Genomic DNA, 9,995 nt, shown 5'->3' with positions numbered 1-9,995 from the left:
CGGTCTATGCGGCAAAGGAAGAGAACCGTATCTAGCCCTTAGTTTTTCGATCGTGAGAGGAACTGTCGGTCCGTGAAACGTTGAAAGCCTCCGCTTACGACGTCGTTATGACCCTCCGCACGTTGGCAGGGGCTTTTTTCCATATATAGCGCCTTTCTTTCCTCGTCTTCACTTTCCAACACCTTCTTCGCTCACTGCTCTATCTCAACTTCACCAAACATACCGCTCTCGATCCACCTCTTACCAACATGCCCGCACCTGCTCCTCATATCAATCCTGCCAGCTTTAACCACAAGTTTGCAACAACTTGCGGATTCAATTACCACTATGTCGAGGAGGGCGACCCCAACGGCGAACCATTGCTTCTCGTTCACGGCTTCCCGGATCTGTGGTATGGCTGGAGACATCAGATCAAGTACCTGGCCAGCCTCGGCTACCGTGTCATTGTCCCCGACTGCCTGGGCTACGGTCAAACGGTAGTGAATACAACGAAAGACCTACTCTAGATCATGAAGATGAGCATATGACTGACATGGGTCACTTTCATTTTAACTAGGAATCGCCTATGGAACTACAAAATTACGGCTTGAAAAGCGTTTGTGCTCAGCTCGCCGGTCTTCTGGACGCCCTTGATATTTCTGAGGTTACTGTGATCGGACACGACTGGGGTGGAGCTATGGTCTGGAGATTCGGCATCTACTATCCCAACCGCGTTAAAGGGATCATCAGGTATACATGAGAAATGATGTACGGATGCAAGATATCGTCGCAGGAATCAAAGTACTTACAAATACCTGTGTTTGCGTGCTCCTTCTACTATGCCTAGCATTTGTACCCCATATCATCCTCCTAAGACGGAGTTTCGTTCCTTGGAAGGTAAGAATTGGCCATGATAGGCATTGCTACCGAGAATGACAAGCTATTCACGCAGCTAATAAGAAGCAATCGCCCTCACGTTATAGATACCGTGAAGGCAATCCCTGAATTTGAGTATCAGTTGGCGCTCGCTGACCCAGATACCACTCCTAAATTGGATGCTGAGGTATGTTGCAGCATTGCATATTAAACAACATCTCTGATCAACAATGGGGGATATATAATATGGCGCTAATGCCTCTATGGATCACCGACGTAGCCCGATGTGATGTTGCGCAGGGTCATTGGTCAGGGAAATGTGCACGAGAAGGTATGGGAATGTAGTTTTCAAGTGCATTGCCATAACAGAGGGGATCTGCATAGAAGGGATAGCTGACCCCTTCTGCACTTTTGTAACATTTAGGACCTCGAGTACTACATCGATCAGTACAAACTGTCTGGCTTCCGAGGACCACTCAACTACTATAAGACGACCAGAGTCAACTTTGATGATGAGATTAGTTACCCGTCAACCATTGACGTGCCCTGTTGGCTAATCCAAGCCTTGAACGACCCGTACTTGAGACCTTATTTGGCCGACCAAATGAAGGACCATCTGCCTCAGCTCAAGGTCACGCAGATCGAGGCCGCACATTTTGCCATGGCCGAGAAGCCCGACGAAATCAACCTTGCCCTCAAACACTGCCTGGAAGATCTTGCTCAAAGGCGCAATACTTCTTCGTAAAATTTAGTCTACATTCTTGAACGTTTTAGACATGATAGACGGCATAGAATAAATAGAATGCGTGCTTTTGTGAACGGCCTCCCAACGTCAGCTTCATCCTTTCTATGAGGAGCTTAGGGCCTTCATAAGGAGTGTATTCTCCTTGTGCGGTGCCTAATATTATCCCAGGAATTACGCAAATCGGAGTAAGGAGGCAGAGAGGTGGCCTTCATCTGTCTACGTATAGAACGGCTCCTACTTGCGTGAGGCTTTCTTCATAGGATGCCAGACGACACTTTTATGCTTCCAGATTGAGACTTAAGTATTCAAAACGTCGTGGCATGCGTTTATTGTCAATGCAGGACTATCCTCTTCGCAAGTTTACTAATCGTATCATTATATTGCCTGAAATGATGCCCTTATCATGCGACCCCTTAGCGTACGCGCATCCCTGTTCTTCGTCCTATTAACATCCATCACTACGTTTGCCCATGCGGCAAGGTGCGCGTGAAACGCGGAAGGGCACACCAGCGGAACCCATCTCGAGAACGAACCAGATATCTGTTGTGACATCGGATATCCACCCATCTATCATCTGATATGTATCCGGTTGTATAATACATACAGTGCTAGTCGCTGTTACTCTATGAAGAGAGAAACGTGCTGAGTTTGCTCGCTTGTTCACTGGGCGCAGACTATTTGCATCGGAGCGGAAGAACAAATGTCTGATCTGTCATCCTCAGACGGATCGGTCTCCTCCTCTAGCCGATCGAAGGGGAAGCACATACATTTTGAAGTGTATGCAATTGTGCATCATACCAAAATAAAAATATTTCTCGATCGCTTTTTTTTTTTTTTTTTTTTTTTTGCTCACGACGTCAATTTCTTTCCCCACGCCGCCCGCTTCGCACTCCTTTTATCTTTACGACTCGTCCGCAACACATCTCTCCACTCTTTATACTTCCCGTTTCTGTTCACCTTCTGAAATTGTATTACCCTCAGCGATCTCCTTCCTATCCAACATGACGCCCGCACCAGCCCTCCACATCGATCCTGACAGCTTCGAACACAAGTTCGCAATGACCTGCGGGCACAGATACCATTATGTCGAGGAGGGTGATCCCAAAGGTGAACCCCTGCTTCTAGTTCACGGATTCCCAGATATCTGGTACGGATGGAGACATCAGATCAAGTATTTGGCGAACCTCGGATATCGTGTCATCGTCCCTGACTGCCTGGGCTACGGCCAGACTGTAAGCGAACACAACGAGGGATCAGAGCAGTTCTTGGGTTATAAAGTTTCAAGATGAAAATGATATCTGTTAACCAATTAACATTCATATTTGGCAATCCTTAGGATTCACCTATGGAGTTAGAAAAGTACGGTCTGAAGAGCCTTTGCACCCAGCTCGCCGGTCTCCTTGACTCGTTGAACATCTCCAAAGTCACTGTAAGTTTTAGCATACACCTGAAAAGCGAGAGCGCCCACATCGTACGTTGACTGATAGACTTCACATCGTTATTTTATTTGAAATGAACCCTTCAGCTTATCGGACATGATTGGGGCGGGGCCACGGTCTGGAGATTCGGTCTTTACTACCCCAATCGAGTCCACGGAATTATCAGGTAAGGATCGCCGTAAGCCCAGAAAATGAAATGAATGGTATGATCCATTAATGCATTTATTGACACCTGGACCGGTCGGTGTTGCCTATGTTATTTTATCTATATAGTATCTGTACCCCGTACAACCCTCCTGCAACTCGTTACCGCTCCCTGGAAGGTGAGAAAAAAATTAGCAATAGCAAGCTCCGCTAACGAGAGCGACAAATGCTCGCTATTCGTTCGAACGTCGACAATTTATCAAGGCTGCATCATACTTGAATGAAATATAGAGATTGTGAAGTTGGTACCCGAATTCGAGTATCAGCTGGAGTTTGCTGATCCAGCGACGGCGGCCAAATTGGATCGCAAGGTATCTTCGCAGCATGCATGACATTCAGGAAGAACAACGGCATCATCTGTATAAGATCCCAGAAACGTAATGGTATTAATATTTGCACGGATCGTCAAAACTAGCCCCACAAAATGTTACTTAATGTCCTTAGTCAGGGAAATATGCACGAGAAGGTATGGAACAAAAACAATTTAATACGTTTCTATCGAAGGAATGATCCATATTGAGCGGAACACCTGACTTTTGCTGGCGGCACCATTATTGCGAATAATAGGATTACGAGTACATCATCGACCAGTACAAGTTGTCTGGCTTCCGAGGACCCCTGAACTATTACAAAACAACCAGGGTTAATTTTGAGGATGAGGTTGGCCTCCGCAAGAACATCGATCTACCCTGCTGGTTGATTCAGGCCATGGGCGATCCTTATCTGAGGCCTCATTTAGCCAAGAAGATGAAAGAGCATATGCCCCAGCTCAAGGTAACCGAGATCGACGCCGGACACTTTGTTATGACCGAGAAGCCGGACGAGGTCAATGCTGCACTCAAGACGTGTCTGGAGGATCTGGCTCTGAGGAGAAGCAAGGCGTCATTGTAAAGATGCATGTGTGGTATAGTTGCATCAAAAATACATTGGCCTTGATGGAATAAATGGGTCGCATGTTGCGGACTTAACTTCTTGGCTCCGAAGCGGTATCTGGAGTGACATTATTATATTGAGAAAAGCGTCTTGGACTATATACATAGAAGATAAATCATACGCTCTTCGTCTATTATGGGAAAGGTTGCGCGGTGCAGGAAGGATCGGAAGGGATTCATTAAGGCGGTTGTTTTTCCAACTAGTGGGTATCTTAATAGTAGTCTATGTGAATGGCGTATATACGAGCGTTATCTCGAATCATTAAAGGAGAAGTGTATATACATGGGATGGGTGGTCATTAACGTAATTGATCGCGTCGAAGCGACTTTGCCGAAGTGGCAAATCGTTTTTTCGAAGAAAGAAAGGAAAAAAGGACAAACTGGACTGAAGAGATTTTTTCCAATGTACTCTGGAAACCCTGATGATTATATCGCAAGCGCAGGAACAGCGGGGAGGTGCAATACTACTACATCGTGTGGGGGACAACATCTTGCTTTGTCCATCGTACTGTATCTCATCCCATGATGGATTTTTTTTTGTAGTATTGCGTCGCCACAATGTTCTCTTATTTGTTGTTCGTGAGTCGTCAGAGTGTCGTTACTGTCGTTGCATAGTCGTTAATCGTCGTTAGCATTGAATAAGGTCGTAAAAATGTCGTTTCGTCATGGGACTCGATTGCACCAGGTTCCCAGGGGTCGGTACAAAAGCTGGGGAATTGAGCCGGAAGAGAAAAGTCATTGCCGTGTGACATGCTGAAATGAACATGTTGAATATACCGTAGCCCAGAGGTACTTCCCCATACTCCGCGCCAGAGAATGCAGTAAATAAAACAATAAGGTGGAGGTAAGAGATGAAGTGAGAGAAGATAAGAGGTATGGGGAAGGAAGAAATGAAGAGGAGGCGAAAGAGAAGAAGAGTGGCAAGTACGACACACGACAGACACAAAAGAAAAAAGAGTAAAAAAAGATCTGGGTAGTCCAGTGCGATGCCATACGACATTGCTTCCCATCCCTAGGAGGCGTCCCGGCGAGCATCAACCTTGAGCTGTGCGTGAAGGAGCAACTGGGCGATAGAAGCAGAGCTGTTGATGATGCTTAGCTGACGTGTAGGTTCATGATACCTTCAGCGATGCAGCTCTCAAAGGCCAAAGAAATATCATCGTCGTCCTTCATGATGATATAGTCGTTGTCCTCGTCCTTGTATCGAAGGCGAAGGGGCTGGTTCTCGGCACGACGGCTGCCGCAAAGACGGATCTTTTTCTCCACGCGCTCAATGAGCTCATTGTATCCGATCTGGATAGCTACAACAATCAGATAAGAGTCTTCCTGATAGTTGACCTTGATTCTGAGCTGGGGCACACCGTTGGGATTCAGGGTGCTGTTAGAAGGCTGATGATGCAATGTGCGAGTTGCATCTGAGTGGGGCGAGGCGTGGATTGAGGGGATGGTGGGAACCGCTGGGGCGGTTGGACAAGTGCTGCTCGGATGCGGCGTCGTCGGCGAGTTTGTTCCGCTCGCGTTGGAGGGCTTGCGTGAATGGTTCGGTAATTCTGGAACATTATTCCACGAAGGTCCACCGCCAGTGGAGTGAATATTGGGGCTACTCTGGGCTCGAACACGAAGCGGTCCTGGGATCGGGGGTACTGGAGGAGCTGCTGCTGGGGTTGCGTTGTAAGAGTACCCAGCTGAGGCGTTTCTGACCAAGGGTTGACCAGGGGCATGATCATCGGATGCCATGAACTTGGACATGGTATCGCTCAAAGGCGAATGGCTGTCACCATTACCTCGTTTCTGCCAAGATCCGCTGCCGCCGGAGCCTCGAGGATTCGGGACTGTAGGCGAGGCCGGGTAGGAGGACGGAGGCGAGTATGGGTATTCGCCTGGGGAGACAACGCCCATAGCCGTGCTCGAGCTGCTGTAGGTGCGAGGCAAAGGGGGTAAGGACATGCCGGTGGCCCCTGATCTGCCGTTGGTGGTGCCATGGCCACTGTAACCACCTGTGCGGCCATTCCAGGTTCCATTTGAGGGTGCCGATCCGTCCTCTGTCTTTGCCCTTGAACGAGATACGAGCGTAGAAGATTGAGACGATAAACCAAAGGGTAACGAGTGGTTGCGCTGGCCACGCAGCTCATCATAACCGTCGTCTTCATCGCCATCCAGATCGTCATCGAGGTAACCATCATCGTCACGGAAAAAGGACGACGGGCTTTCATGGGTAAGAGCAGACGCCTCCATATAGCTGTTCATTGGAACGATATCCGAGCGCTCGGCGTTGGCTTCAGTAACTAGCTTATCGAGGACGCTGTGCCACTTCTTGAGCTGGTCCTCTGTCCTACAACGCAGCTCGAACTCTTCAGCTGCAACATTCCAGACGACATGCAGGACGTATGAGCCTGAAATAGAGACTGGCCGGATCGACTTGATGTTGTTGATGTAAATTCGGCCGTTCAGGTGGAGTGTTGGCTTGGGCTTGGAGCTACGTGTCAAGGGGTTGGTCTGCTTCTTTCGGCTGACAATACTCTGGCAGCACACCAAGATCTTTTCAAACAGATAGACCTCCAACGCCTTGTCAGGAGATCCTCGAGGATTCAGCAAGGTATCGTGGAGAAGCAGGATGCCAAAGTCGGAGACCAACTCTCCATCCTTCCAGGCGACGCGGTGCTGCAGGGCCATGGCAGTTGCCTGATTTTCCTGTCGGCGGTTGGTTTCGTTAATCTTTTCGGCTACACGCTTAATGGCGTCCTGACCCTCGACCAGGTCACGATAGCATGGGTGCTCTGGATCAGTCAGCTTGATGAGCTCATGCATGAAGAGAGGATACTTGCAGATGCGCTGGACAGGCTTGATCAGATTCGAGTTGACACCATGTTGAGCGTCCAGGAAATGGTTCATTTTCTACAAAGGTCATTTTTGTACAAAAGGGATCGGCGGGTTAGCTCCAATATTCTGGAACTCAAATGGTCGATACGCGATGTTCTTTAGACACATACCTGCAACTTATCGAACTCTTGGACCACCAAAGCGCTGGCATCTTTAACATTGGCACAGAAGGGTTCGTAAACTGCGAATGCTTCTTCATGCTGCAGAAAGACCTGGCCAAAGTTCTGTTCATGAGAGGGAAGTGCGGCATTCGTCTCAATCGCAATCAGGAAGCGGCGCTGGAAATCCACCAGGGCATTGAGGTTTCCAAAGATAAGGTGAATCGTTTCGGGGGAGACCACAGTTCCCTCGGACTGCAGCGCACGCATGTAAGCCTGGAGGTTCTCCAGGTCTTGCACGTAGATGCGCTCAGTCTCCAAGATCTCGTTGACAACCTTGGCACGGTTATCGGTTGGTCTGGCAGGGTCGGAGCTACGTTTGGAGAGTCGGGCGCGAAGTAGCCCTTGTGCTTCCATGCGATCCAAGACCATGCTGACGGTCCTGATGACCTATGCGTATAGAGAAAGGAAAAGTTGGGATGTGGGAGGATGGGAATAGGCAGCATGCCAGTGGTCAGATCAGAAGAATGGAACAGAATGAACCGAGAGTTTCTCAGAGCACGCTGGTACTAGCACTCCATTGTGGCAGCAAGCAGCTAGGTGGATGTCATCCAGCAGCCGAGTAATGGCCATGTTGCACAATGATTGTGGACTGAGGGTGAGATGGGCAAAGTGAGTGAAATTTTATTTTATTTTCTTTTGTGGAACACATGCTGGTGTTTGCCACAAACGGTTTTCGCGTTCAAGTACGCGTCTCTGTGGCAGACCGAGAGGTAGGTGGGGGTAAGTATATGTGCGAAGGGCACTGAAAAAAGAAACTGTCTGGGACCCATGCATTTTCTGCACCTTCCGAAATATGGCGGTGATAGATATAATCGCTCAATTGGAGCAAGGAAGCATGAAAACGGGGAGATAATATATTAATTATGGATAAGCAGTAGTGATATGAACCAATAGATGGATAGAAGGAAGGGCTGGGAGAGAAGGCAGGGGGGGGGTGCAAGAAGAGGGGGGAAGAAAAATGAGGGGGATGGGGGATGATCTGGCTGGAAAGAGCGTAGGCTGGGCAACTACGAACCATGGGGGAGGCATTGGGAAAAACGAACAGGGGATTACATGGATACGCCATGCACACGAAATACCTGGGCGTGCCTTGGCTAATCATGCCATGCCATGCCATGCCGTACCGTGCCGCCCACGGGCCATGCCGACGACGGACGACAACAGGCGGACATGGGCGCTCACTAATGTCCTCTTCCTTTCTTTCCTCTTCCCATATTCCCATTCGTCCATTCACTCACACTCTTACTACCCGCGCTCTCATGTTCCCTTGAGCGGGACAGATCTCCATTTCAGTCCACTCGCTCTCCTTACAACCCCTCACATGGAGCAATTTGCAAGGACCCACATTGTTCTTCTTTTATGTATGTATCCTGCCTTTTGTTTGTTGTCCCTCTGCCTTATCGGCATGTGGGTTGGGTGCCTGGCATTATAGAGTTTACTCTCTCTTCTTTGCATGCCTGATGTTCGTTACAACGGGGGGAGAGGGAGAAATGACTGAGAGCAGGGGGTGGGGGCAACTTGGGTACATTATTGTTTATATTTGGTACACTGCCAGTATGTCGTGCGAGGGACCCTGGTGGTCCGGGCCCTCACACATCTGTGTCCCATGGTCTGAATGGACAGAGTGAAGAGGAGAGGGAGACACCATGTCTCGTGAGCTGGTAAACCTGTTTACCTTCACAAATCCATTGGTGTCATCCTGGTAAAGCTCAGAGATAGTGAAGAGGTCGTCGTCCTTGAACTGCAATTCCTGGAGGCAAGCAACGAGAAAATGAAATACTGAGGCCTTGCAAGCATTGACATTGCCGAGGCTGGTGTCCGTGTTATTAATCTTCAAGGGTTGTTTTGGTCGAAGGCCATTGAAGATGCAGGCCAGAGGTGCGCCCAGTCGGAAGAGGACCCAGAGCTGCGACACAGGGTCGTTGGGACTCATGGTCGATGGAGACCCCGCCTGGATGTTCTGGAACAACTCAGGGTCGAGGTATTGCTCAAAGTCTGGCACTCCAGAGAGGCGCTCGATCAAGTTGAGGCATGACTGATAGAGTGAAACGACCGAGTTGGCTCTGGTGAGCGGAGGTGGGATAGGAGGCTGGTCTACAAGTGTGGGAGAGTGGAACATAGCGTGCCGTGGAGGATGTGGTCGATATGAGAGCAAGAAGGTGGTAGCTCGCTAGGGAGGGTGGTTGATGTTGTATTGCCGCTGTTGCTGCAGTGATGCACTGATTTTTGTTACTAACTGCTGCTGCGTTTTTTTGCGTGCAAGCAGTTGTCAGTGCTTGTTTTCGCTTTAGAAAAGAATAAAAAAAATGGAGACTATGTGCAAAAACAAAAAAGAAGAAAGAAGAAAGAAGAAAGAAGAAAGGGAAATGGAAAAAAAGGAAGAAGGAAAGAAGAAAAGGAAGCGATCGGGTGCACCTAAGATCGGTGGAGAATAAGGACGACGAAGTACGGTGCTGTGTTCTGTTATTGCCAACAAAGTGGGCTAAGCCAGGCTGGCCTATGCGCAATACAAAAAGCAAATTCATGTAGTAGGCAGTAGGGGGTCGGGATTATTCTATTTTATTTAGTTCCTTAGCTCTGTGTTGTGTTGCATACACAGACCGCCTACGTGAGTACGCAAGGAGACCAGCCGCATTCAGATATATAGCAATACAACCCAGTTGACTTGATATGAGGGCGGGATAGCGAGATCAGACCTCACTCTGCTCTGGGGCCGTGGAATAGCGAACTTGGTCTTGGCAGTCTGATAATGCAGACAAAGAGGGAATGGCCCATTGAA

General features: G+C 48.7%; 3 protein-coding genes across 3 annotated transcripts; 2 read left to right on the top strand and 1 right to left on the bottom strand.

The window, feature by feature from the left end:
- The first annotated feature begins 145 nt into the window (after positions 1 to 145).
- On the top strand, positions 146 to 1,666 carry BC939DRAFT_451459 (Alpha/Beta hydrolase protein). Its single transcript, XM_051555670.1, has 6 exons — positions 146 to 476; positions 557 to 729; positions 827 to 876; positions 963 to 1,042; positions 1,136 to 1,186; positions 1,280 to 1,666. Exons 1-6 carry the CDS (start codon positions 249 to 251, stop codon positions 1,598 to 1,600), a joined length of 903 nt encoding a protein of 300 aa, XP_051412289.1. The 5' UTR covers positions 146 to 248; the 3' UTR covers positions 1,601 to 1,666.
- A 935-nt stretch (positions 1,667 to 2,601) lies between these two features.
- BC939DRAFT_503163 (Alpha/Beta hydrolase protein) lies at positions 2,602 to 4,134 on the top strand (the record flags this gene model as incomplete). Its single annotated transcript, XM_051560373.1, has 7 exons — positions 2,602 to 2,832; positions 2,937 to 3,029; positions 3,126 to 3,205; positions 3,313 to 3,362; positions 3,475 to 3,554; positions 3,659 to 3,709; positions 3,811 to 4,134. The coding sequence occupies 7 exons, from the start codon at positions 2,602 to 2,604 to the stop codon at positions 4,132 to 4,134; spliced, it is 909 nt and encodes a 302-aa protein (XP_051412288.1).
- An 851-nt stretch (positions 4,135 to 4,985) lies between these two features.
- On the bottom strand, positions 4,986 to 7,980 carry BC939DRAFT_160845 (uncharacterized protein). Its single transcript, XM_051550286.1, has 3 exons — positions 7,724 to 7,980; positions 7,166 to 7,603; positions 4,986 to 7,070 (listed from the first exon to the last, which is right to left on the bottom strand). The coding sequence occupies exons 1-3, from the start codon at positions 7,784 to 7,786 to the stop codon at positions 5,271 to 5,273; spliced, it is 2,301 nt and encodes a 766-aa protein (XP_051412287.1). The 5' UTR covers positions 7,787 to 7,980; the 3' UTR covers positions 4,986 to 5,270.
- Between the last annotated feature and the right edge of the window lie 2,015 nt (positions 7,981 to 9,995).

The sequence above is a fragment of the Gamsiella multidivaricata genome (assembly GCF_025024155.1).
Source record: "Gamsiella multidivaricata strain RSA 2152 chromosome Unknown BC939scaffold_32, whole genome shotgun sequence".
Lineage (NCBI taxonomy): Eukaryota > Fungi > Mortierellomycota > Mortierellomycetes > Mortierellales > Mortierellaceae > Gamsiella > Gamsiella multidivaricata.
This window is presented reverse-complemented; position numbering and strand designations above follow the sequence as displayed.

Bases quoted from the DNA above. Each gene is read 5' to 3' on its own strand.
- BC939DRAFT_451459 (XM_051555670.1), top strand. From the start codon at position 249: ATGCCCGCACCTGCTCCTCATATCAATCCTGCCAGCTTTAACCACAAG. The intron at 730-826 runs GTATACATGAGA...TACTATGCCTAG, and splicing joins CGCGTTAAAGGGATCATCAG to CATTTGTACCCCATATCATC. The intron at 877-962 runs GTAAGAATTGGC...CTCACGTTATAG, and splicing joins GGAGTTTCGTTCCTTGGAAG to ATACCGTGAAGGCAATCCCT.
- BC939DRAFT_160845 (XM_051550286.1), bottom strand. From the start codon at position 7,786: ATGGCCATTACTCGGCTGCTGGATGACATCCACCTAGCTGCTTGCTGC. The intron at 7,604-7,723 runs GTACCAGCGTGC...CTATACGCATAG, and splicing joins GCTGCCACAATGGAGTGCTA to GTCATCAGGACCGTCAGCAT. The intron at 7,071-7,165 runs GTATGTGTCTAA...TGACCTTTGTAG, and splicing joins AAGAGTTCGATAAGTTGCAG to AAAATGAACCATTTCCTGGA.